The sequence below is a fragment of the Pteronotus mesoamericanus genome, unplaced genomic scaffold, assembly GCF_021234165.1.
Source record: "Pteronotus mesoamericanus isolate MK-2021 breed Mesoamerican mustached bat unplaced genomic scaffold, CSHL_Meso_final scaffold_1066, whole genome shotgun sequence".
Classification (NCBI taxonomy): Eukaryota; Metazoa; Chordata; class Mammalia; order Chiroptera; family Mormoopidae; genus Pteronotus; species Pteronotus mesoamericanus.
In genome coordinates, this window is record NW_026555299.1 from 3451550 (window position 1) to 3478551 (window position 27002).

Genomic DNA, 27002 nt, shown 5'->3' on the forward strand with positions numbered 1-27002 from the left:
TCTTGACCTCTCGGTGTCTCTGAATTTGCTGTTCCTTCTGGATAAAACCTGACCTCCTCTCTCCTCTGACGAGATAATTCCTACCCTTCTCTTTTCATACTCAGATGGTCACTTACCAGTGTTTGAGAAGTGACTAGCCAATGTCAGTAGACAAAAACGGTAAAAGGTTCAAACATTGGAAAATGGAAACAAAATTAACATTTGTAGATATGATTATACAACTAGAAAACATAGGAAAATAACTTAGAAAAGACACAATTGTAGAATTCAGTAAAAGAATACACAATTTATATACAAAAGCCACTAAGATATCTTTATATAAATCATAGCCCATAAGAAACTATAAAGTCAGAAAGTATTCCTTTATAAAAGCATAAGAAAGGTATAATATCTAAGAAAAACTCTCAGGACTTAGGAAGGACTCCTATAAGGAAAACTAAAATCCTACTAGGAAGCACAGCGTGCTTCCCGCCTGTACGAGCCATGGCAACGCGAACTCGCTGGAGGCGTGGGTCCTTCTCTGCATCGTCCACTGATACATTTCAAGCGCCCAGCACACCGTCTGGAACACAGCAGGCACTCAAGGAATGCACATCTATGGAATGAATAACTGCCTAAAACAATCTAAAACTTCAAAGCAACACACCAAAATACAAACTGGAGTTCTGGTTGTGTTCTGGGGGAAACTGACAGAAATGTCAACCTTCCACTTGAACAACACATGTAAGATCATTTTTCACCTAGCACACAGCCAAAACTCAAGTGTTCAGGGTCACTGAGAGCATGGAGAACCAGAATAACCGAAATGTTATTCGTGGAACTTAAGTTGGTACAGTCATTTGAAAGGGCAATTTCTTAATATCTATGAACATCAAAATGGGTTAAGCAATTTGTTGGCTGAAATTAATTCCATAAATAAGTTTTTTTTTTTTACACATTTACATGCAAACATATATAAAAGTATTGTATTACTGTTTGAAAATAGGGGGGGAAAGCAATCTAAACCCCTATCAATAATAGGCCTGTTATGTTAGATATACCTCAATGTAATACTGTATAGCTACCCTTAAAACTGAAGTACAGTCGTCCCCTGGCATAGTGGGGTACTGGTTCCAGAAGCCCCACAGGGGTCCCAAAACTTCAGAGGCTGAAGTTCTTTATTTAAAATGGCATACTGTTTGCATTTAATCTGTATTTGTTTTGCATATAGGCTATGGCAGGGCATGCCTCAGTATCACTTCATTCCTAGGGATGCAGTATAGTGCTCAGCATGTGGCGATTCAAGTTTTGCTTTTTGAAACTTTTTGGGATTTAAAAAAAATACTATCGATCTGCAGTGGGTTGAATCCACAAAAGCTAAACTCACAGAACTAAAACCAGCAGACGTGGACAGCCAACTGCACACCGCATAGAATGGAATGGAAAGCAGTCAGTGGTCTCTCGTTAAAGCAAAAAAGGCTGGGTGCAGGGCAGGATGTGTCCTGTGGCCCCATCTGTGTTCCAAAATCATATAATTATGCTTATATGTGCATAGAAACCTCCTGGAAGGTTACTTTTGGTAATGGATTCAAGGGGGGAGGTGAACAGAAGTAAACTTTTCCTCGAGCACAACAGAAAGGTTCATTTGTTCTATTTCACCCTAAGCATATATTGACTTCCTCTCCAGCATCCTTGCTTCAGGGAGCACCCTGACACTCCCCCCAACCTTCCCACCCCCCCCCCCGCTCCCTGTGAGGACCACTGCCTGCCTCCCCCCCCCGCCCCCAGCCGCGCTCCACAGTCTTCAGTACACCCTCTACTGCAGCCCTTCTCATACCACTGTAGCCTTTGCTTGCTGGCTTCCCAAGATAGTGCAGCATTCCTTTGAGGGCAGGAACTGGCTTCTTTTTCTACATTTTCAGCACCCGGTGCAGTGCCTGACACACAGTAACTGCTTAATAAAGACTGGAGGAAGGCAGGAAGGGACAAAGGCAAGATGGGCGGGAGTCCTATATGAAGATTAACCAGGTGGCCGTATACAGCACTATGGAGAAGGTAGAGTCAGGAGACAGGAGGGCTGGCCAGAAAGACAGCCATGATTAGAAGGAACAATGGAGTCTAGTTATCACACATGAAAGCCGTGGGGTCTGAGAGCTAGACAGCCAAGTGTGCTCCAAAGCGGTTAGGAAGCAAGAACTGCCAGCCCCAGAGCTTCAGGGATTTTCCATGAGAAAGAAGGTGTGGCCACTCCACAGTGCGTAAGACGCCACAAGGGCCCTGTGACTCCTTCCAGCCAGGAAGGAGCCCAGAGGCCTCAGCAAGGGACTGGCAATCCATAATGCCTCCAGATCACTTGTGCTGACTATCTGCCTCCCAGTGTGTTAGAAATGTTAATTGGAATAATCCATGTAAAGCACAGTCCCTGGCAGGGAGCAAGGACTCAAAATAGAAACTATTATTATTAAGTAGCTTACAGAATCTTTTCAAGAGTTCTAAGCACTACAACCGCAAAAGTCATCACGGAGTCTTTGATTTCCAACCAGATCCAAGTCTCCCCATTTATCTCTGCAATGAACAAACATACTGTCTTCCTCAGCACATTTAAAACAAACTAGAAGCTGCTACTTTCACACTTTTGTCATCATATCAGACCCCCAAGTATAACAGCATGCTATCATCTTAGAAAGCTAGAATTTAAGTAACCTTTACAAATCCAGTAGATTTTCCTTTGTTCCATCCCAACAGTTGGACTGCGCCTGACGTGACTATCACCAGAATTCACTTACCACAGACGGAGGGTCATTCCACTCTTCATAGGAGATGGCGGCATATGGATAGATCCGGTCATTGATAATCTGCAGGGTGGCCAGCGCAATGGCTTTAATTGACTGGAAGTACGCTTCCCAGAACCACCGTGCCTGTAAAGAAAACAACACTGTATGAAGTGAGCAAGCATGTGGGACAGAGTGGAAGAACTAAACGCCAGATCACACCCAACACTGGGTCTAGGTCACTCCTTTACTCCCGAAAAAGGAGCAGCCTACAGCAAATGCTCCCTGCTGTTCACACCAGCTCCATCAGAAGTGTGCATTCATCAAACAGTCAAAATAGATTGTGAGCAAGGGACGTGCCCCCTGGATTCAATATAGATATAAAAGAAATTATGTGATGATGAAAATATCATGGGTGTATGGGGGAAAATTTATAGTCTTTTTAAAGACATAACATGCATAAAATGCACAAGTCTTAGGTGTACAGTTGACTGAATTTTTACATACGTACATACTTATAACTATTACCTAGATAAAGACAGAGAATATTCCAGCACCCCAGAAGTTTCCCTTGTGTTGCATCCCAGTCAGTATTTCACTCCTCTAAGAGTAAGTCATTATTCTGATTTCTATTGCGCCCTTATGGAATTTCATATAAATGGAATCAAACAATATTTACTCTTTTCTGTCTGACCTTTTCTGCTCAACACTTACAATATTTAAGTCAGGTTTTGGTATTAAGGTTATGCTGGCTTCATAAAATGAGTTGAGAAGTGTTCCTTCTTTTTCTATTCCCTGTGAAATTTCATGTAAGACTAGCATTATTTCTTTCTTGAAAAGTTTAGAAAAATACATCAAAGAGCCATCTGGACTAGGTATTTCTTGGTGTGTGTAGGTTTTAATTCATGGATAAATTTTCTTCATAGACATAAGATTATGTGTATGTTCATGAGTATGTCAGTTTCGTAAGTGGTGGGTTGTCCAAAAAAGTCTGAATGGTTTTTCTGTAAAATAAAAGGCACACTTGTCATTTTCACCAATAACTGTATTATAAGATTTGGATATTTTGAGTATGTTAGTTATCTCCCACTATTGGCCTCTAGTGGGTAGAGGCCAGGGGTGCTGCTAAACATCTTCCAAGGCATAAGACGGCCCCACAGCACAGAATTATTTGGCCAAAGTGTCAATAGTACCAAGAAACTTCACAAAACACTTTTGACACGTTCCATCAGTCACAGCACCTTCCCAAAATCTTTTTTGGGTGTGTTTCAGTGTCATTTTTACCTTTCTTGAAATGATAAAGCATAATATGCTGAAAATGCTATGTATCTTCTTCCATCTTCAATATTAAAATGGCTGCACAAAAGTTCACCAATTTTGATTTTTTTTAATGCACACTGATTGACAGCTATCATAATACAATCTAACAAAACTGTTTCGAATGAAGTTAAAGACAACTAAGCACTAATAGAGCCATCTCACGGAAAGAACTAAATGAACTTTTTGGTCAACCCAATAGTATTTTTCAAGGACTATGATCATTTCATTTAAATTGTTAAATTTATTAGACTAAAAGTGTGTGTTAATGTCTGTTCAATGCCTGTAGAGTCTATAGTAATATATTTTTTATTCCTGAAATTGGTAATATATATATATATTCTCTCTGCATTTGATTACCAAAGGTTTATAAATTTTATTAATCTTTTCAGAAAACCAATTTATGGTTTGGGTTTTTTAATTTTTTTTTCTATTTTGTTCCTTTCTGCTCTTATTTTTATTATTCCCTGTCTTCTATTTTGGAGGACTTTAGTTCATCTTGTGTTTAGTTTCTTGAGATTGAAGACAGGGAATATTCTTTGTTTCTAATATGCGCACTTAAAGCTATAGATTTACCTCTATGCACTATTTTAAATCAAACCATACACTTATATATCATTTTAATTATAATTTAGGTTAAAAATTGTCTAATCCACTATGATGTCTTCTTTGACCATGAGGCATTTTAGAAATATATTGTTTAATTTCTAAACATTTTGGGATTTTCTATTTATCTGTTACTGATTTCTACTTTGTTTGCACTATGGTCAGAGAATGTAAGTGTTCGTTCTTTCAATACTTTGTAATTTATTTCAACTTGATTTATGGCTTAAGCATTTTTTTTGTTTGTAAATAATCTATAAAAGGTATATTCTGCAGTTGATGAGTACAATGTTTTAGAATTGTCAAGCAGAGCAAGTTGAGTATTAGTGCTGCTTAAATATTCTATACCCTTGCTGATTTATTGTTTGTGTGTACAGATATGTATATGTATGTGTGTTTATTTCCACACTCTTACTTTCAAATTCGTGTTCGCAGGGCTTGTTTCAAGATTGTCTCTTGTAAAAGAATATAAATGAAGTTTAATATTTTATTCCATCCAAAAATCTTTGGCTTCCAACTGCACATACAGTCCCACTAACACTTGATGTGATTGCTGATGCAGCTAAGCTTAAGTGTGTGATCACCCTATTTGTTTCATCTCTTCTTGTTCCTTTATTTCTCCCTTCTTGCCTTTAGAATTAATCAAACAAATTTTATTATTATTCCATGTTTTTCTTCTTCATTAGATTGCTGGCTTTTTAGTCTTCTGTTGTTTAGTAGCTATCCTAACAATTAAAGTAAGCATCATTGATTTATGATATGATACTTCAAATTAGTAATTTTACAACTTACCAAACAATGTAAGAAAACTGCAGCTTATCCTATCCCATATGATGTGATGTGCTATTAGTGCCACTTCTTCTTATATTTTCCTTCTATTTATTTTCAATCACACAGGATACCATTATTATTGATTTTAAAAGTAAATTTTCATTTACATTTACCACACATTTCCCCTTTCTGGTATTCTTTATTTCAAGCACATCTGAGCTTCCATCTCAGATGATCTTCCTGCTGCTTGAAGAACTTGCTGTTGTTTTTATCAGCTGACAACCAATTCTCTGTTTTTATTTGTTTGAAAGTTTCTTTTTTCCCCCACAGTCGTTATGGACAGATATATTTGCTGGATACAGAATTTTAAGCTGGCAATCTTTTTTTCCCCCAGCACATTCTAAGTACAGTTTCGTTGTCTTCTGGCTTCATCCAAATTTTGCTAATAAATCAAAGCTGTCGGACTTAACTGGTCCTCCTTTGAAAATGACATGCCTTTTAATTCTGACTGCATGTACACTTTCTCTGCCTTTAGCTTACAGCATTTCAACACGATGAGCCTAGGTATGGCTCTTTGCATTTGTCCCACGAAGGAGTGCAGAGCTTCTGCAGTCTGTGGTTTGATGTCTTTCACCATTTTCAGAAAACTCTCAGCCGGTATTTCTTCTTCTAGGGCTCCAAATACATATATATGAAATGTTTTCACTGTGTCCCATATGTCTCTCATTCTCTTTTCTGTATTTTTTCTCTCTGTGCTTCAGTCTGGATATTTTCTCATGTCCATTTTTCCTCTCTTCTCTTTGTGCACGTCTAAACTGCTATTAAACACAGGTATTGAAGTCTTAATTTCAGTTCTTAAATTTTCAGTGCCAGCATTTCCCTTGGCATTTTAAAAGTAGATTTCATATTCTATTGAAATCCTCCTTCTTTTCTTCTATTTTATTGAACACACTTTCTGACAGATACCCGAAATCTCTTGTAGGTTTTTTCTATTTTCTGTTTTTTCTATTTATTTTGTTCCTTTGGTTTCAAATTCTAGCAGCCCTCTGAATTTGTCATTTGCCAGACATTCTGTCTTCATAATTGTGGAGGTTCTGGAGGATCTAGATCATCGTCCTCCTAAGGGTGTAATATATTCTCTCAGGTAGGACTAACAGTCAGGCCCCTTTAATCCTATTAGTGGATGGTTTTAAGAGTTGTTAGGGACAACTTTTTTCAGCTTTTCCTTACCATTAAGGTATGGCCCTTTGGAGCTTTCAGTCAAAGCCGGGGTTAACTACCACGACCCCTCCATCTTGGCAGGCCTGAACACAGCCTTTATCTTGTCAACACTATATATATATATATATGGTTGCTGGAATGTTTACACAGCTTGTTAGGCTCCCAGCTGCTTCTTTCTGCAGATTCTTAAAGTCTTGCTCTGATCATGTGCACCTTGGAAGTTGGCAAAAGACTGAATGCCCATTTTCTTGCTTACTTCCCTGGGGTTCCCCTTTCCCTGGGATTCTGTCCTCCAAATCTCAGCTATTTTTATAAGCCCCAACTCTAGCCTCTCAGCCCTTTGTGACTACCGCTTTCTGCCATGACTCTATACCCCTGTGTTAGGAATCCGCATGCGCCTTCAGGGAAAAACTAGAGTGCCTTTGCTGCTCACCTCAGCGTGCTTCCTTTCAGGGATCCGAGTCCCTCCAGTACTGACTGCGTTAGTTGCTCTTCAATGCCCCTATATTGTTGTATCTATTTTAATAAGCTTTCATACCTCTTTTTCTTTTTTGGCAAAAGGGTTACTCCAATAACGCTACTCTGCCATAGTCCAGTACAGTCTTCTGAAAGAACACGGTTTCTTATCCAAATGTAGTTTAAACTCAGGCAGCGGATCTGGATGATCCCCCAGCTTCATTCAGACCCGCGATTCCACTCAAAATCAAAGGCCATAGGATTTACACTGGGGATGAATGTATAAAAATTTAACATGAGGAAACTGGAAGCATAACCAAGAGAGGTAGAGGAAAGAGACACTTCCCAGTCTAGACTCGCCAGCTTTGGTTCTGTTTGCTCGGCAAGCCCTCTGTTCACTAGTTAAAGCCCAGGATAACTTGTGAGTTATGTGACGACTATCCATCCTCTCCACTAATTACACAAAAAAGGCAAAAGCATCACAATGAGAATCTCTCCTACTCCTCGAAAAGCTGAGACAGATTTAGCTTCCAAAGGCATCTGACTTCAGCTCTCTCGTAGTTTCCCATCTGGGAACAGCCTGGGTGCTGGCTGGCTGCCTTCTGCTGCTTCTCAGATATACTCACCCACCCCAATCTTATTCTTGCTTCTCCTTCCCCCCACGTTACCACTGCTCCCCTCCCCCCCCCCCCCCAGCATCCAGCCAAAATATTTACAATGTATGAGACCTGAAAGAATCTATCTTCTTGGGAAACCTTAACTGATCACCCCAAATATTAACAACCTCCCCTTACCATGAAATCCTATAGCACTTACAGCCTCTACCTTATAGGCTAGTTCTGTTATATACTGTCCTATAATTGTGTTACTGTTACTTCGGATGATCGCTTTTCTCTCTCCAGCAAGACTATGAGTGCCTTAGGTGTAGAAATTGGCATTTTTTAAAATTAGCATCCTTGCAAATGTTAGAGTATCTTACCTCCTTCAAAGCACTCTTGCATTCATGATCTCATTTGCTCTTTATAACCAGCTTGCCCCTTATTAGGGGCAGATATAAATTTCATTTTACATGTGAAATACAAAGATGTTAAGTGGCAGAGTCACAACTCAAACCCATGAATCTTAACTCAAACTTTAAATTCAGACCTTTTCCCATTCCATTCCAGAGAATTAAGAGTACCAGCACATGGTATGTTTTAGGAAATGGTCCTTTTTCAAGAAACGGAGAGGTGTAAAAATTCACTAAGAAGTATGAGCCCACACAAAAACACACCCATCCTAAAATTTCCATTTCCATCCAGATGGGTCCATCAGAATATGTTTTTATTTTAAATCATATCCAAATTAAACCATGCTCAAACTAAGCCTTTCAAAGCTTTATGTTTGCATTTAATTACTGTGGAGACAGCAGCCTTTGGGATTTATAGAAAGCAATGGTAACAAATCCACCTAGAATATCAGCCAAAGGCACAACAGTAGGACCAAGCTTCTAATTTAAATTGTCTCAAATCATCTCAGTCTGTCCACGATTGCAAGTCAAGCTTTTGAGCAAATGAGACCACGTAAAGGAAGCCAGCTTTGCCAATGATCATAGCTCAAGTGAACTTCTCTGCCTTAATTGTTTCTGCAGGACCTCCATAACACCTTGAAGTGTTTAGAAGGCAGGATTTACAGCCCCTCCAGGATGCGGCGTCAGCCACTTGTCGAAAGAGAGGAAGGAGTTTTCAGCTACACGGGCAGTACCCGAGAGCACCACTGTTCACATCCAGTAAGCAAAACAAAAGCTTATGTTTGGGCCCCCCGGCAAAACATGGGCCACATTTACCTCCAGCTGAAAAGTTTAAATGAGGGATTCTTCAGCAGCTATGGAAATTCTCCAGTCACCCTAGGCTGCGGAAGCTACACAGATGAAGAGCTAAGTCACATGTGAACTGGTCATACCAATATAACGGTGAACAAAGTGTTTAAACCTTTCTTCATTAAACAAATACCACCATAACTTTACAAAACAAGCAGATTTGAAAGCATAAATACTATAAAGTTCCTATAATGCTTTCAAACATGAAAATAATAAAATTCCTAAAGGGCAAGGTGTAGGCCAGCTTAAAAGTATCATAAGCAAATAGGTACTTCAAATTGAAATCACTACTTCAGTTTACACATCAATTAAATGTGCTTAATTTCTCTTATTTTCAGTACCTTAGAGTCAACAGCAAAAACACTTTTAAACAAAAACGTTTAAAGGAAGCCAGTGCAGTACAGTATAAAGAGCCACAGCTATGGGCATCTTGTATAATTTCAAGTTTGAAATTTGTACCAAGAAGATGATAACAGCTATCTCACAAAGCTGTGATGATTAATGAGATGAAGTTTGTGACGCTTCTTGCATATAAAGTGCTAGCGCAAAACAGACAACTGGAAAATGTCAACTCTCTCCTCAAAACTTACAACCATCTTGTTTCCCTTAGTGTCTTTGTCACTTGCATTAGAACGTCCTCAACACTTTTTTGGGGGGAAAAGATGTCGACAGAGGTGGGAGAGGGTATAAGGGAGATACATGGTAAGGGAAAAAATACAATACAAAAATAAACTATAAAAAAAAACAGAGTACCTTCCACACTCCTTGGGATGGGAATGGGGCCGGGGGGCGGGGGGGACAGGACGGGATCTCAGTGTCACCCTCCATCCATCTCAATTCTTACACACAGTAAAGAAACCCAACTGGTCAGACAACAGGGTTAGGAAAAATAAAAATACATCAAATGGGAGTGTGACCGAACTTCATAACGACAAGTACAGCAACCAATAACATGTGCCTTGTAGCTTAATCTCTCAGCTTTCAAGGAAGGGGACAGCACTTCCCCAGAAACCATGGGCGTGGGAATACATCTGGTTCTGCTCACACTGAACGCCCAGCCTCCAGCGCAGTCCCCATCAAGGAGGAGTCCCTCAAACGTCGCTGACGGAACAAATCCACCGAACAACACTGCCTCGGGGGCACGAGGAGGCACAGGCACCGCTGGCAGCTCACAGAACTTCCCAAACCCTCTAAGTTCCAACCACGAGGTTAACAGATGAAACATGGGGGAAGTGAATTTGACGGAGGAAACCCAAATTTCAAAGGGTGACAACTCTTCCAGGAGCGATGGGACACACAAATGATTTCAGCTTTGGAAGAGGGGAAGGGGCTACCATAAACACAGCCAAAGAAAACAACTACAGTTTTAGCGAATTCTTAGGACTGAGTATGGGCTGGCAAAAACAAGTTGGAAGCTCCAGGCACGAGGGGAGTCCGCATTGGCTTGTAATCTCTGCTCTGCTGGGTGTTCTTGAGAAAGACTGGGGAAGGGGACGAATTCAAAGAAGAGTCCCCCTCCACAGCACACAGGTAAAAACCCTGCCCACTTCTTGGACTTTTTTTTTTTTTAATCTAAAGCAAAAGCCTCAAACTGTTGGGGGAGGAGCAGAAAACCCTCCAGTTCCCAAGGCCCAGTCACAGATCCACTGCCCTGGGAGGGGTGGAAAGGCAGCCAGCCCCGCAGGGAGGGGCTGCAGCAGCAGTGTCCGCGCCTGAGGGAGCGGCAGGATGCGCACGCACCCTGCGCCCTGCACAGGGGAGCCACGGCAGCCTACCGCTGTTGCAGGGCAGGACACCCCCGCCAGCAATCCCAGACTAAGGTGCACGGCCCTGTGGGAGGAGAAGCAAAAGCCATCTGTCCCTGGAGGACAAGCAAGAAAACTTACTCAGGCCAGGATCCTGCACTGACACCAAGCAGAGGTCAGCTGCCACTAGGGCAGCGGCAGGGAACTCTCCAACCCAAGGCTCCCGACAGGTCAAGAGCTGATACAGCTGCCACAGGAGGAAGAAGCAGGAACTCTGAGAGAGCCCGGACTCGAAGGCCCAGGCAAATGGGCCTGCCAGAGACTGAGGCTGGACCAAGAGAAAGGAGAATCCCACTGTCCCCACCAAGAACCAAGCAGCGCATACAGGCAACGAAGTCCGCCACTGAGCGTGAAAGGCCTCTTCTGTGGCACAGGCCAGCAGGGCCTGCTGAAAGCAGAGTGGGAGGTGGGTGCCCGAACTCGGAGAAAAACCTCAGCACCTAGGGCCCAACGCGAAGAACACAGCAGCAGCAGCAGCAGCAGCTGACCGCTGGCTGCAGCCGAAGTCTGTGTGTGCTGAAGGTACGTCTGGCAACAGAAAAACCCAGTCCCAGCCCAATGACTGACAAGACTGAGCCAACCTCCCATTCATGGCCTGACATTCATGGAGAGGTGTGCCCATTTCTAGACATGACATTTACCTTGGTCTCTTCAGTTTCTCTACATGGAATGGCCATCATTCAATCAAAATTTACCAGGGCCGTGGGAGAGGGGGCAGGCAGTGAACAAAACCCCAAGAGAAAACAACCTACTGTCTTAATATAAAGATGTCAAGAGAACCAGATCCGTATATGACCAAGATATTAGCTCTATCAGACACAGACTTTAAAATAACTACTATTAATATGTTAAAGAATCTAGTGAAAAAGGTAAATAACTTGCATGAACAGGTGGGAATTTTCAGGAGAAAGATGGTAACTACTAAAAATACTTTTAAGTGAAAATTCTGGAAATAAAAAGAAACATAATATACATAAAGAATTCCTTCAACAAGCTTATCGTACATAGAGCAAAGGAAAAAAAGAAAGTGAACTTGGAAATAGAAAAAGAAATGATCCAGCCCTGACTGGTGCGGCTCAGTTGGATGGCCGTTATCCCATAAAGTGAAAGGCCTCCAGTTCCATTCCCGGTCCCAGGGCACAGGCCTAGGTTGCAGGTTTGGCCCCCAGACAGGGTGCATGCGATCAATGTTTCTCTGTCACAGCGATGTTTTTCTCCCTCTCTCCCTCCCTTCTCCTCTCTCTAAAAATGAATTTAAAAAAGAAAGAAAAAAATGATCCAACGCAAAATGCAGAGAGAAAAAAGAGTGCAAGAAAACAGAACAGGGCATCCAAGAACTGTAGGGCAATATCGAATGTTCCAACACACCTGTAACAATCCCAGAAGAGGGGGTGGGAGACAAGGCAGCAGACAGATATATTAAAAGAAGTAATGGCTACAAATTTTCTAAAATTAATGAAAAACAACAAAACACAGACTCAGGAAATACAGAGAACAAAGACATCCTAAATAAAACATTCACCTTCTTCCTCAAAAAGCTTTCAAAAACAGCTGCAGCATTAAAGATGCACAAGTACCCTGCCTTGGAGCAACCTAGGAAATCCAAGAGATGTGAGCTATAGGAAATTTTCTCTTAACACACTAACACTGACAGAGCCATTTATTTCAGGCAAAGGACTGGAAAATATTTCCACACCTCATGGATTAATTTTTCAAAGCTGTGTCTGAAGATGAATCTGAACCTTCCAAAGGGATTCCAAGCCTTTACCGACACATGCACCAAAGGCGTGCTCCGCCCTTTCCTTTGTTTGCTGTGACAAACGGAGGCAAGGAGCATTTCCGAAGTTCCCTATGCAGCAGGCTTCTAGGGCCCACCTGGCTGTCTTCTCACTAACCTGCTGCAAGAGCAGGGAGCCCGATGCCCTTCGTCAATAACTTCACCAAAGTCCGGGGGTAGCAGAGAAGGGCTCTAATAATCTCTACCCGACAACTGAAAAAAAAAACCCAACAGTGAGGCCAATTTATAATCCAAGCATCCTGATTTCTAGTTGCAAATAACTGCAAGCCAGGCTGGTTTTGTTTATTGTTTTGCTTACGTCATTTTTATAAATGTTAGAGTTAAAGGACAACTTAAAATTAGGAAAAAGAATATAAAAAAAAACCCTCAGAGGCACTTCTCATGTGCTGACAGTTTTATAAAACTGCGCAATGCCCAGGTTACCAGTTTTTCTGGCGGAGTCGGAGAAGTTCACAAACACTTGATACACCTTCACTTGAGGACTCAATAAACAATGATAAATAGAATTGACCTTCTTTAAAATAAAAAGGGAGCCCTGGCTGGTGTGGCTCAGTGGACTGAGCACTGGACTGTGAACCAAAGGGTCACGGGTTCGATTCCCAGTCAGGGCATATGACTGGGTTGTGGGCCAGGTCCCCAGTAGGGGGCGCTCAAGAGACAGCCACACATTGCTGTTTCTCTCCCTCCCTTACCCTCTCTAGAAATAAATAAAATCTTTAAAATAAAAAGGGATTTCTGAAACAAAAAAAAAAAAAGGCTAATATACCTGGTATTTATAAGTATACCATTTTCCCCCTTAAAATGGTTGTTTTGTTCATTTAGTTACACTCAAAATACTTCACTAATACGTTAAATACGAGCATGCTTTTGTTCACTCCCATATTCTCGAAGCTACTTTATCTGCCCTCTCCACGTGCATCCTCCACCGGCAAGTCCCTGACACGCCTGGAGGCCCTTTTCCATCATCTAGGACAGTTTTTCCAGCCCTGTCATCTCAATTATTTGAACACGGCACTTGAGGATCCCACACATATCAGACTCACTGGAATTTTACACAAAGCCAAGGACATTTGCTCACATAACGGTAGTGGAGTTCATTTCACAATTTTTTGATAAGTGTAAATATTTTCTTATTTCTTTACCATGCAAAGTTGTAACTTCTTTCTTTTTTAGCTTTCTATTTTGAGTACCTTTAGACTTAGAGAACAGGTGCAACTGCAGAGCAGAGCGCTCCCCGCAATGTTAGCATCTCTTTTCACCATGGTATAATGAGCAAAGCCAAGAAGTTAACTACAGACCTTTTCTTTTCTTTTCAGATTTTCTCAGTTTTCTTCTTAGGTGTTTTTTCTGTTCCAGGAACTAATCCAGGATACTGCGTTGCATTGACTTGTCATATCTCCTTAGTCTCCTCCAATCTGTGACAGTTTCTCAATCTTTCATCACCTTGACCCTTTTAAGTAGTACTGGTCAGGAATTTTGTAGAATGTCTCTCAATGTGAGTTGATCTGATATTTTCTAATTATTAGAGGTTATGGGAATACTACAGAGGTATGTGCCCTTCTCGTCACATCATATCGGGGGATACCTGATATTAACATGACTTATTACGGATGAACTTAACCTTGATCCCCCGGTCAAGGCACGGTCTGTCAGGTTTCTCCATTATCAAGTTACTATTGTTCCCATTCCATATTTTATTCGTTAGAAGCAAGTCACTATGTTCAGTGTATATTCAAGGTGACCATAATTAAGCTCCACTTCCTGGAGGAAGGAGTACCAAAAAAATTAGCTTACGATTTTTAGTGTATTTTGAAAGTAATAAGGACCATGAAGTTGAAATCATTGAATAGTATAAATATTTCAACCTAGTTTATGTACATAGAATATGGCATTCTATTAAAATCCTTAAATCTATGGGGATTTGTGGCTGATAAAAAAATTTAACAATATTTTCTTTCCTCATTAATAATTTCACTAAAATTAAAAATCAGACACTTGCCTTAAATGTTAGGTTGAAACCTGAAAACATATCTCATGTGCTTAAAGGAAAAGAGCATATAGCCTTTTTAAAAAATCTTAAGAGGTGAAATATACTGAGCCCTCAAATAATTCTGAAATTTCAATTGCTTCTAGGTGCATATTTTAAGTTTACTGTTGTACTCAGCATTACTACATAAAAATTTAGTATCCAATCTGATAATTTGGAAAAGAATGAAACAAACCTAAGAAAAAGTGTAGGAGTAATTAATAAGAAAACAGGAAGGAAAAAAATTGAAAATAAATCCAAGAGCTTTCCATAGTTTGGCTATTAAGAAAATCCTTGAGAATCAGCTGAAAACCTGTCAGAGTAAAATTAAAAATCTATAAGGTAGCCAGTTACCAAAAAAAATTTAAATAAATAAAATAGAAACCCAAACTCTCACAACCCAGCCAATACTCATTTCACACATGCACACATAGACAAAAGAATTAGCGGCAGAGCGTTTCCCATTACCCCAATTTCTCACAGTCCAGATTATTCTTCATCTTTTTGATGGAAGTCAGCTGTCTCCCCAACATCCACCGCCTTCTTTTCTAAGTCATGTAACGACTTTAACACAGAAGCCAGGATCTATTCTCTGCCCCCCTGATAATTTATGGGGAGGAACTTACCCTCCCAGCTAAACTAAAACTTTACTAGCCCCCACTTAACGGCAAGGATTCAAGACCTTGGCCCATAAGTACTACAGGTCTAGGGCGGTGGGCTTCTGTGGGTCCTCACAGTCCCTTTATCCTGATGGCCTGCGGCCCCTCTAGAGGAAGACTCAAGGGTCTTGGAAAACGGGAATGGGCTGAGGCGGAACGCCGTTCCCAGCGTCACCACTCATCTTTCCCAGCAGCAGCAGCAAAGCAGGACTAGATGAGGCTTAACCAGCAGGGCCTCTGTTTTAAGCTGTGTTGCTACGAGGGAACAGCTGAGAACCATTTTAAATGCAGCCACTACCCAGTGCAAGACCTAATGTATCACATCTTAGTGAACATATTTTTGCTTTTCTCCTAGGATCTCATATAGAGCGCAGTGGTTCTTGCTAGGAATTAATAGCTCCTAGGACTAATCTCAATTTTATTTTTACCTCATTCCACATTCCCAGCCTTCTAAAAATATCCTAGAATTTAGAATCCACAGATTTGTTGTTGCTGTTTGTTTTGTCTTGTTTAAAATAGTCTCTACCCAGTTGGCACATATGAAATAAAGAGAAAAAAAGCAGCTTAATATCAACAAACACGGTTATGAAACTGTGCCACACTAAATGGACTCTTTTTTTCCTCACCCTTCTCAGAGCTTTGTGACCTGACTCAAAACTTTGCCCCTTGGCTGACTACAGAGTACTCACTCCTATATGTTTTTTTCAATTTAATTTTATTTCTTGGAGAAAGGGGAAGGGAGGGAGAAAGAGACAGAAGATCAGTGTGAGAGAAAAACATTGATCAGTTGCCTCCCGCACGCATCCCGATCAGGACTGAACGCGCAACCCAGGCCTGTGCCCTGACTGGGAATCGAACCGGCATCCTTTCACTTTGCGGGATGACGCCCAACCAGCTGAGCCACATTGGCAGGGACAGTACTCACTCCTTTAAATCTAACTTTCTCACTCCTAACCTTTTGTTACCCATCTCTTCATTTGCCCCATTGTCCTGGCACTGAGATGAAGACGTTTTTACACAGTCTTCCAGGCCACGTCTCCCTAGCATGCTCCCAAGAATTTCTGAAGAACTCTCAATATCAGCAGCAGCCTTATCTCAAATGAACAGTTGAATATACAACTTTCCCTTTGTATAGCTTAACTTCTAGGAGTTCTAGATCTCATTCTTGCATCCAAAACTATGAGTCACTCAAAGGTTAGGAAAACAAGCAAGTACATGGACCAGTACCCAAATCCTATTCTGAAACAGTGCTGGTGGGCAAATTTCCAAAGGCCCATATATAAGCACACTTCATCCACTTAGAAGCAAATATTTCCCTCCGTTCACCTCCAGTCTCCATATTTATATTTATGGGAAGTGATTAAAGAATTAACATGCAGTGATTTCCATTTAGTTATCAGAGAAAATGGCTGCAGAATATCTTCCTCAGCCAGCACAAAAATGTGAGGAAGAGGTCTCAATGATGAAATCCGTGGTGATACTTTCTAATGGCAAAATAGTGTGCTTGCTTAAGTTCACAAGAGTTTTAAAGTAAACCTTGGTTTTTTCAAGGGTCAGTATGTATTTACAAGTTCACATGGCATCAGGTTACATGGCTGATTCCTGTAAAGAGTTTAAAAGCCTGCATTATCATCAGAGAAAGGATACAAAACCAGGGACAAGGTGACACAAGAAAAGAACGGGGATTTCGAATTCCTTTCTTTCTCTAACTCATGCAATAGGATTGAGAATGGGAGAAGTTTGCCATTCGGTGGAAAACAGAAAGCAAAGGCAAAGAGAAGGAGCCCATAAACTACCATCAACACCGGAATGTCCCAAACACTCATCCCAGTGTAGAAGGCAAATGCCCCCGGAGAACAGGTGGTAACAAGCAAACTTCATGCTCACAGTTGACTCTGCTTCCATCACCACCACCATCACCACCTAACACTCCCTCCAGAAGAGGTAAGCCCCACGCAGGCAGGGATTTTCACCTGCTTTTTTAACTAGTGAACCTCCTGCACTCAAAGCTGTATCGAGGATAAAGTAGGAGCTCAGTAAGTATGTGTGGCTCAACCAGAGACTTACGATTTACCAGGCACTATTTTAAGTGCTTCACTTATATTAACTTATTTAAACCTCACAACCCAATGATATTAGCACAATGTTATAGGTAAGAAAACGGAGCCCTGAAAGGTTCATGGGGTTTACTGGTCCTGCTTTTCTCTCCTGACTCACCTCAAGTTAAACTGGAACACGTGTTGAGCTGTGTCCGCACTGCTCACGAAAGGAATCCACCAACGACTTCCAGATTCGTAACTCTTTATGAAGCTCACCCTCTCCAGAAGCCTCCCTTTTTCAGCCACAGTCCTGTTACATGCTTTTAGCCAATTTTAGAGAGGCATTTAAACTCTGACCTACCACAGCTGCAAGAACTGTTATAAGTTTATCCTGAGTGATGTTGGAAGAGCTTTCTGAGAAAAACCGTATAACCACAAAGTTTCCTCAACAGCATTTAGGGTGTAGCTGCCTAGACAATAAAATACCCATGGTCACCCTTGATCTCTTTCATTGGTTATTATTAATATAATTAAGAGTTAGCCCTTAGTAGGGATTATAAAAACAAACATGATAAAAAGGAGACAGTCGAAGGCATGTGATTTGTCCAAAATCACAAACTAAGGATCAGTGAAAGGACAGGGTGAATAGAGATGCACACGACTACCAAACCACTGTTTCCATGCCTGTTTTGGGTGTTGAGATATGCCTCTTCCCAAGTTTGAGTTCAGCTCACAACTCCCTTGAGAATTACTTCCTTTGGAGGGGAGGAAATCTTATACCATCGGAAAAGTAGCTTAGCTGCTCAGATGAAAGGAACTACTTCACTAAAGATAAACCGTATCTCTTAGATTCAAAAATAAAAAATGTTAAATGCCTCAATAATGGCAAGGAATTTGCTTTAGAAAAACAATACATTGTACAAGGAAAAAGAGTCAGTGAAATACAGATATCCTACCCCCTGTCCCAGGCTCAGTGCAGATATTCTGGCCCGCTATTAAAGGACTGTGAAGGAATCAACTCAAGTTTACTAATGGATCAACAGGGAAAACTTCTGAAGAGATTATTTACAGGTTTTACAAAAGACTGAAGCTTCTGCGTCTCATTATTCTGAAGAACTTGTGCTCTCGCTATCAGCCAAGGAGAATCCAATGCTCTAAAACACACACCAATGAAATAGCGAAGGCCATGATCTATCTTGACCAAGGAGACAGGGCTTCTGTCATTAAAAACAAAAACAAAAGTGAAAAAAAAACTGTTCAATTATTTCTTCTTCGTAACAATCCACTACTAAATTACCAATCAAGCTGACTGATTCTAAGGGCCAGGTGTACATGTATGAGCTGGGGGGTGTGGCTGATCCAGATGATGTATTTATGTGAGTCAAAAACAGCAGGCATGTATGGTTACAGGATAGTTAACTTCTCTTTTGAAGTAGAAATGCATTATTTTCATAGATCTATTTCCTTTATTACCCTCCATTCCTCCTCCTCCTCCTCCTCCTAAATGAACCATCTCAAGTGACACACGGTTAAGAATGAAAAATCACCTTTCTCACCAACAAGAGGTCTTCTGCATTGTTAGATCTTTTTTGAATTCTCAAGCATTTTTAAGTCCTAAAGTTCTCAATCTAGTGCATAATCCTATACTTTAGACTTCTCTTTCTGTAACACATGGATTGCGATATTCAAATTTCAATGAAAATAAAAAAATCTCACCACTAAGAATTGTTCCACTGACACCACAAAACAAAACACGTTCTCTGATGACCCCTCTCCTTTTCCCCCTTGATATCCCCTTCCCCCTCTCCTCTGGTTACTGTCAGTTTATTCTTTATTTCAATGTCGCTGGTTACAGTTTGCTTGCTTGTTTGGTCTTGTTGACTAGGTTCCACTTGCAGGTGAGATCATATGGTATTTGTCTTTCACCCTCTGGCTCATTTCACTTAGCATAATGCTCTTCAGTTCCATCCATGCTGTCGTGAAGGGGAGTAGCTCTTTCTTTCCTTCTGCTGCGTAGTATTCCATTGTGTAAATGTACCATGTTTTTTGCTCCACTCATTTACTGATGGGCACTTAGGTTGCTTCCAACATTTGGCTATTATAAATTGAGCGGCTATGAATATTGGGGCGCACAGGTTCTTTTGAATTGGTTTTTCGGGATTCTTAGGGTATAATCCCAGCAGTGGAATGGCTGGGTCAAAAGGCACTTCCATTTTTAGCTTTTTGAGGGAAATTCCAAACTGTTTTCCACAGTGGCTGCACCAGTCTGCATTCCCACCAACAGTGTACTAGGGTTCCCTTTTCTCCACAACCTCACCAGCACTTGCTGTCTGTTGATTTGTTTACAATGGTCATTCTGACTGGTATGAAGTGATATCTCACTGTGGTTTTAATTTGCATCTCTCTGATGGTTAGTGATGCTGAGCATCCTTTCTTTCATATGTCTCTGGGCCCTCTGCATGTCCTCCCTGGCAAAGTGTCTGTTCAGGTCCTTTGCCCATTTTTTAACTGGATTGTTCATCTTCCTGGAATGGAGTTGTGGGAGTTCTTTATATATTTTGGAGATCAAACCATTGTCATAGGTATCATCGGCAAATATATTTTCCCATACAGTTGGTTCCCTTTTCATTTTGCTGATGGTTTCTTTAGCTACGCAGAAGCTTCTTATTTGGATGAAGTCCCATTTGTTTATTCTTTCCTTTATGCCCCTTGCTCTAGGGGAACATATCAGTGAAAATATTGCTGCGTGGAATAGCTGAGATTTTCCTGACTATGCTCTCCTCTAGGACTTTTATGGTGTCACAACTTATATTTAGGTCTTTTATCTATCTTGAGTTTATTTTTGTGTATGGTGTAAGTTGGTGGTCAAGTTCCATTTTTTGCATGTAGCTGTCCAGGTTTCCCAACACCATTTGTTGAAGAGGTTATTTTTACTCCATTTTATGCTTCTGCCCTCTTTGTTGAATATTAATTGACCATAGAGACATGGGTTTATTTCTGGGCTCTCTTTTCTGTTCCATTGATCTATGTGTCTGTTCTTGTGCCAGTACCAGACTGTTTTGATTACAGTGGCCTTGTATTATAATTTGATGTCAGGTATTGTGATCCCTCCTACTTTGTTCTTCTTTCTCCAAATTGCTGCAGCTATTTGGGGTCATTTATGGTTCCATATAAATTTTTGAAATGTTTGTTCTGTATCTGTGAAATATGTCATTAGTATTTAGTATTTTAATAGGGATTGCACTGAATCTATAAATTGCTTGGGGTAGTATGGACATTTTGATAATTCTTCCAATCTATGAACACGGTATATGCTTCCATTTATTTATGTCTTCCTTAATTTCTTTCTTCAGTGTTGTGTAGTTTTCTGAGTACAAGTCTTTTACCTCCTTGATTAGGCTTATTCCTAGGTACTTTATTTTTCATGTTGCTCTAGCAAATGGGATTTTTTTCTTGACTTCTGTTTCTGATATTTCGTTGCTGGTGTACAAAAATGCCCTCAAATTTCTGAACACTGACTTTGTTTCCCACTGTTTTGCCAAATTCACTTATTAGGTTGAGTATTTTTTTGATGGAGTCTATAGGGTTTTCTATGCACATTATCGTGTCATCTGCAAACAATGACAGTTTTACTTCCTCCTTTCCTATATGGGTGCCTTTTATTTCTTTTTCTTGTCTGATTGCTGTGGCTAGGACTTCCAATACTATGTTGAATAGAAGTGAAAGTGGACATCCTCATCTTCTTCCCAATCTTAGTGGGAAAGCTTTTGGTTTTTGCCCATTGAGTATGATGTTGGCTGTAGGTTTTTCATATATGGCCTTTATTATGTTGAGGAATGCCCCCTTTACTCCCACTTTGCTGAGTGTTTTTATCATAAATGGGTGCTGTACCTTATGAAATGCTTTTTCTGCATCTATTGATATGATCATGTGATTTTTGTCTTTTCTTTCATTTATGTGATGTATTAAGCTTATTGATTTGTGAATACTGTACCACCCTTGCTTCCCTGGGATGAATCCCACTTGATCATTGTGGATGTGGATATGATCTTTTTAATGTATTGCTGGATGCGGTTTGCCAATATTTTGTTGAGGATTTTAGTGTCTATGTTCATCAACAATATTGGCCTGTAGTTTTCTTTCTTTGTTGTGTCTTTATCTGGTTTTGGGATTAGGATGATGCAGGCTTCATAAAAAGAGTTTGGGAGTCTTCCTTTTTCTTGGATTTTTTGGAACAGTCTGAGAAAGACAGAAGTTAGCTCTTCCTTAAGGGTTCTGTAAAATTTTCCTGTGAAATGGTCCAGTCCAGGGCTTTTGTGTGCCAGGAATTTTTTGATTACTGCTTCAATTTTACCAGCTGTTATTAGTCTGTTTAGGCTTTCTGCTTCTTCTTGATAGTTTTGGAACGTTATATTTTTCTAGAAATTTGTCCATCTCACCCAGGTTTTCAAATTTCTTGATATACAGATGTTCACAGTAATTTCTTACAATCTTTTGTATTTCTGTGGTATCAGTTGTAATTTCTCTTATTTCATTGCTGATTTCATTTATTTGGGTCCTCTCCCCTTTGTTCTTGATGAGTCTGCTTAAAGGCTTGTCAGTTTTGTTTATCTTTTCAAAGAACCAGCTCCTGGATTTGGGGATTCTTTGAATTGTTCTTTTAGTCTCTATGTCATTCAATTACACTCTGATCTTGATTATTTCCTTCCTTCTACTCGCTCTGGGCTTTGTTTGTTGTTATTTCTCCAGTTTTTGTAGATGTAGGGTTAGGTTGTTTATTTGAAATGTTTCTATCTCTTTTAGGTAGGCCTGTATTGCTCTGGACTTCCTTCTCTGGACTGCCTTCACTGTGTACTATAGGTTTTAGACTGTTGTGTGTTCATTTTCATTTGTTTCCAGAAACTTTTTGATTCCTTCCTTCATTTTATTATTGACCCATTCATTGTTTAATAGCATGATATTCAGTCTCCATGAGTTTGAATGTTTTTGAGTTTTTCCCTTGAGGTTGGTTTCTCGTTTCAAGCCCTTGTGGTCTGAGAAAATGCTTGTTACGATTTCAATTTTCTTAATTCGTTGAGGCCTGTTTTTTGTCCTATCATGTGGTCTATCTTTGAAAATGTTCCATGTGTATTTAAAAAAAATGTGCATTTTGCTTCTTTGGGATGAAAGGTTCTATATATATGTTAAGTCCATTTGATCTAATGCATCATTTAGTTCCACAATATTCTTGTTGATATTTTGTTTAGAAGATCTATCCACTGTTGACAGTGGGGTGTTAAAATCCCCTACTGTAAGTGTGTTGCTGTCTGTTTTTTTCTTGAAGTCCTCCAAGATTTTCCCTATATATTTGGGTGCTCCTATGTTGGGTGCATATCAGTTTACAATGTTTATGTCTTCTTGATGTATTCTTCCTTTGAGAGTTATATAATGTCCTGTGCCTCTTTTTTATGGTCTTTGTTTTAAGGTCTATTTTGTCTGATATAAGTATTGCTACTCCAGCTTTTTCCCCCTGTCCATTTGCTTGGAATAATTTTTCCAACGCTTTACTTTCAGTCTGTGTAGATCTTTTGTTCTGAGGTGGGTCTCTTGTAGGCAGCATATGTGCAGGTCATGTTTTCTTATCCATTCAGCTAATCTATGTCTTTTGATTTGAGCATTTAATCCATTTACAGTTAAGGTTATTATTGATAGGTACTTATTCATTTTTTTCCCTTTGTACATATGTTCCTCTCTCATTCTTTTTCTTCATCTTCTTAAGCAGTCCCTTTAGCATATCTTGCAATGCTGGTTTGGTGGAGGTGTATTCTTTTAGCCTTCTTTTGTCTGGGAAACTCCTTATTTCACTTTCCATTTTAACTGAGAGCCCTGCTTGTTAGAGCAGTGGTTGCAGGCCTTTGCTTTTCATGACTTGGAATATTTCTTACCATTTTCTCTGGCTTGTAGTGTTCCTGTTAAGAAGTCAGCTGCTAGCCATACCGGGGCTCCCTTGTATGTTACTACCTATTTCTCCCTTGCTTCCTTTAGGATTCTCTGTTTGTCTTTGATATTTGCCATTTTAATTATGATGTGTCTTGGAGTGGGCTTCCTTGGGTACCTCTTGGTTGGGACCCTCTGTGCTTCCTGGACTTGTGTGACTTCTTCTCTCCTCAAATTAGGAAGTCTTTCATAATCACTTTTTCAAATAGGTTTCCTATCCCTTGCTCCTCCTCTTCTCCTTCTGGTATCCCTATTATACAGATATCACTACATTTCATGTTATCCTGCATTTCCCTTAACCCCTCTTTGTTCTTTTTGAGTCTTTTTTCATTTCCTTGCTCTTTCTGGGAGCTTTTTTCTATGTTGTCCTCCAGCTCACTGATTCAATCCTCTGCTTCATCTATCCTGCTTTTCAATCCTTCTTCTCTGTTCTTCAACTCAGAAATTGTATTCTGCATTTCCTCTTGGCCTCTGTTGATACTTTCTATGTCCTTTTCATGCTGATATAGTTTGCAGTAAGCTCCTTGTAGCTTCCCTGTAGGTTTTGGTAATTCTCACTGAGCTCATTGAGCTCCCTTATAACCACTGTTTTGAACTCAGTATCTGATAGTTTATTTCCCTCTATTTCATTTAGCAGTGTTTCTGAGGATTCCTCCCTTCCTTTCGATTGGGGGGTGTTTCTTTGCCTTCCCATTATTTGTGAGACTCTTCTTTTTTGCTTCTGCTTCTTAAATTGATCTGTTTTGACTCCCTCACTCTATGGTGTGAACTTCTATGGTAGGAGACTTGTGAGATTCAGTGGTGCATTCTCCTTGATCTCCTGAACTTGCTGTTCTTTCGATGCCTTTTATACGGTTTATGTTGGCTCTCTGGAAATAATTGGGTTTTGATTGTTTGGTTGTTCTTTGGTGGGTCCCTCACTTCAGCTGGTTGACTAAGCGTCACTCTTCCCAGCATGTCTTATGTGTTGTTGTGCTGGTGCTGCCAGAACAAAACCACAAAGCCCAGGAAACAAACACACATCTGCAAAAATAACTACCCCCTGCAATCCCACTATCAGCAGCAGGTAAACCATTATTAAGACTGTACAGAGATTAAGACTAGTATATGAAAGGAGAGAAATAGACTATAATATAAAATCTAGTGACTTAATTAATATGCACAAACTTGATGGACAAGAAACAAATGTTAAAAAGCTATATAGTGAAGAAAATATCACAAATGATGGAGAAGACCACAGTGGATTTCATCTTGGTAGCCTCCAGTATTGATGGCTGTTTTTTCTTTCTGTATCCGCCTCTGGTGATGTCAGATCTTGATCCTGTCTGACCTCTGGTCCTCTGTTCTAGACTTCCAGGGATCTACTGTCTGTGACTGTCTCCTTCAGTTGTTAATCTAGTCATTCAGCACTCAGCAGTCACGCTTAAGCACCATAGGGGAGGGAAGAATCCTTCCTGGGGGTAGGACTATTGTTTCCCCTCAGCCTGCTGCCACTCAGGGAAATGGTCTGCCTGAGCAGGCTGGCTGCTGCCATAGTGGGGATGACTCAGCACCAGGGTCCCACCAGCTACTCTCTCAGTTCTCTCCCCCAAGCCTCCTTCCCCAGTCTTTCCCCAGGTGTCTCTAGCCCACTCTGCCCCTGCCTTTGCTGGAGCCCAGGGTACGTGGCTGCAAATGAAAATTTTTGCATTGGCCCTTTAAACAGCTCTTTCCATCTCCAGCCACCTGTCTCTGGTAGAGAGCAACCTTGCCGCTTTTTGCAGCTGGCTATTATCTGTACACTTTTTGGGCTCTGATGCTGTAGGCTGGGGGTCCCCACTTATGGTTTAGACCCCACTCTTCTCAGGGGGATCCAACTGGCCGCTTAAATACCCCTCTGGCGCCACTGCCTGTGGGCGCCCAGCCAACCTTCTCAAGTCTCTACCACACTCCTTACCAATCAGGTTGTGCTGCCACTGATTCTTCTGTCTGTCCAAGGTTATAACACTTCTCTCTTGCTGCTATTCAGTTGTTTTTTTCCTGGTGATTTCTCCACAATTTAGTTATAATTCCAGACTGGTCCTGGGAGGAGATCAGTGTGACTTCCATTCATGCCTCTGCCATCTTGCCCATCTCCAAATGTTTTTAATTCTTTTATTATGCTTATGCATTAAAAGTATAACTTTAGAAAGCAATAACAATATCCGCATGTAAAATAATACCCCTGAAATATGATCATCGGTTTTGTTTCTAAATATAAATAAATTAAAAAATTGAATTAAAAAATTAAAATGAAAAATTTTTTTCATGGAAGTTTAGGACAAACACATGGGTGCATTACACACAACAAAATACACTAAGTTAAAATGAAGTCATTAGGGTCAGTCCTAATCCAGTCGGACTGGTGTCCTTATAAAAGGAAGGAACCTGGATTCATAGAGAGGCACCAGGGGTGCTCATGCTCAGAGGGATGGCATGGAAAGAGGCAGCAAAAGGGCGGCCATTTGCAAGCCAAGAGAAGAAGGCTCAGCAGCAGCCAACCCTGCTGACATCTTGATCTAGGATTTCCAGCCTCTAGAACTGTGAGAAAATAAATTTCTGTTTAAGTCACCCAGTCCATGATGTTTTGTGTGAGCAGCCCTAGTAAACTAATATAGACATTAGCAGACATTACATACTTCCCCTTCAAGAATGCTGGCTGCTTGAGAACAAGGACCAGCGTTTGTACAGTTCTGAATCATGTACAGTATCTCACCAACGTGGGCACTTAATAAATATTTTAAATAAGCTCTAAACAAACAAAAATAGAGCTTTATAAATAAACTTCATACTTTTTAATCACATGCCACAAATTCTTCCCAATTTCAAATCAGCCACTTAGGCTTTGTAACCTCAGGCCATCTATTAACCTCCTAACGTTGGCTTTCCTCCTTTATAAAAATGAGAATAACAACTATCTCATCAGGTTTTTATGGGGAAGCTCCCAACACAGTACCAGACACAGGAGAACTGTTACTTCTCCCCTTCCCTTTGCCAACTGGAAAATGTAAGGTCATGACCATACTCATGGTCATAGAACATGACAGTGGTAAAGTTAGGCCTGGCTCTTCTGATACCTAGATACCTGCTAAAAACTCTGGCCAACGCTTGCCAGAGTGTCCTTTTGGCAAAAGATTTTTCAGTAATATTCTCTTTGAATTCTAGAAAAGCAGAGGACCTCAAAGGAGATCATTTGCTCCTTTTCTAAGCTAAAGGCATCATGAGTAGAAGAGGCATTAGCCACCAATATTCTTAGAATGAGAAGTTTGATTTCTTGCGAAAGAAGCTATATTGAAGTCTTCTAACATCCCCAGGTCCCTGGATTTGCCTCTCAATACTAAAGCTTTACACTCCGTTTCCTGGGCAGGAAGTCAAGCAGACGCGGGAGGGCAATCCATGGCATTTCTATGTCTTCTTGCAGGATGCAATTTTTCCAGAAGGTAGAATGGAATCAAGAAGGCAGTGAAAAGTACAGCAGGGTGATCTTACAGGTAGGGCTCATCTGATCTGAGAGCACTGGGTTCAAACAGGTAAGCCCCATTATATTTTTACTATGTCACCTTTTTAATTATACTCCCAGACACCAAAGATAACGATGGTCTTCATGGTTTAGTCCTATTTAAAAGGCAAATTCTTTCAAAATAGATGCTACTTGGGGCTAGTCAGAATAAAAATGGGTAAAAGAGCTTAAAGGTAGGGGAGAAC

General features: G+C 40.5%; 1 protein-coding gene across 2 annotated transcripts in view; it reads right to left on the bottom strand.

Moving 5' to 3' along the window:
• The window catches only part of EXT2 (exostosin glycosyltransferase 2), a 134610-nt gene that overhangs the window by 63603 nt on the left and 44005 nt on the right, over positions 1 to 27002 (bottom strand). For both annotated transcript variants that reach the window (XM_054587121.1, XM_054587122.1), the window contains exon 8: positions 2766 to 2897. In XM_054587121.1, coding sequence (XP_054443096.1) covers positions 2766 to 2897 — 132 coding nt within the window. The remainder of the gene's footprint in view (positions 1 to 2765; positions 2898 to 27002) is intronic.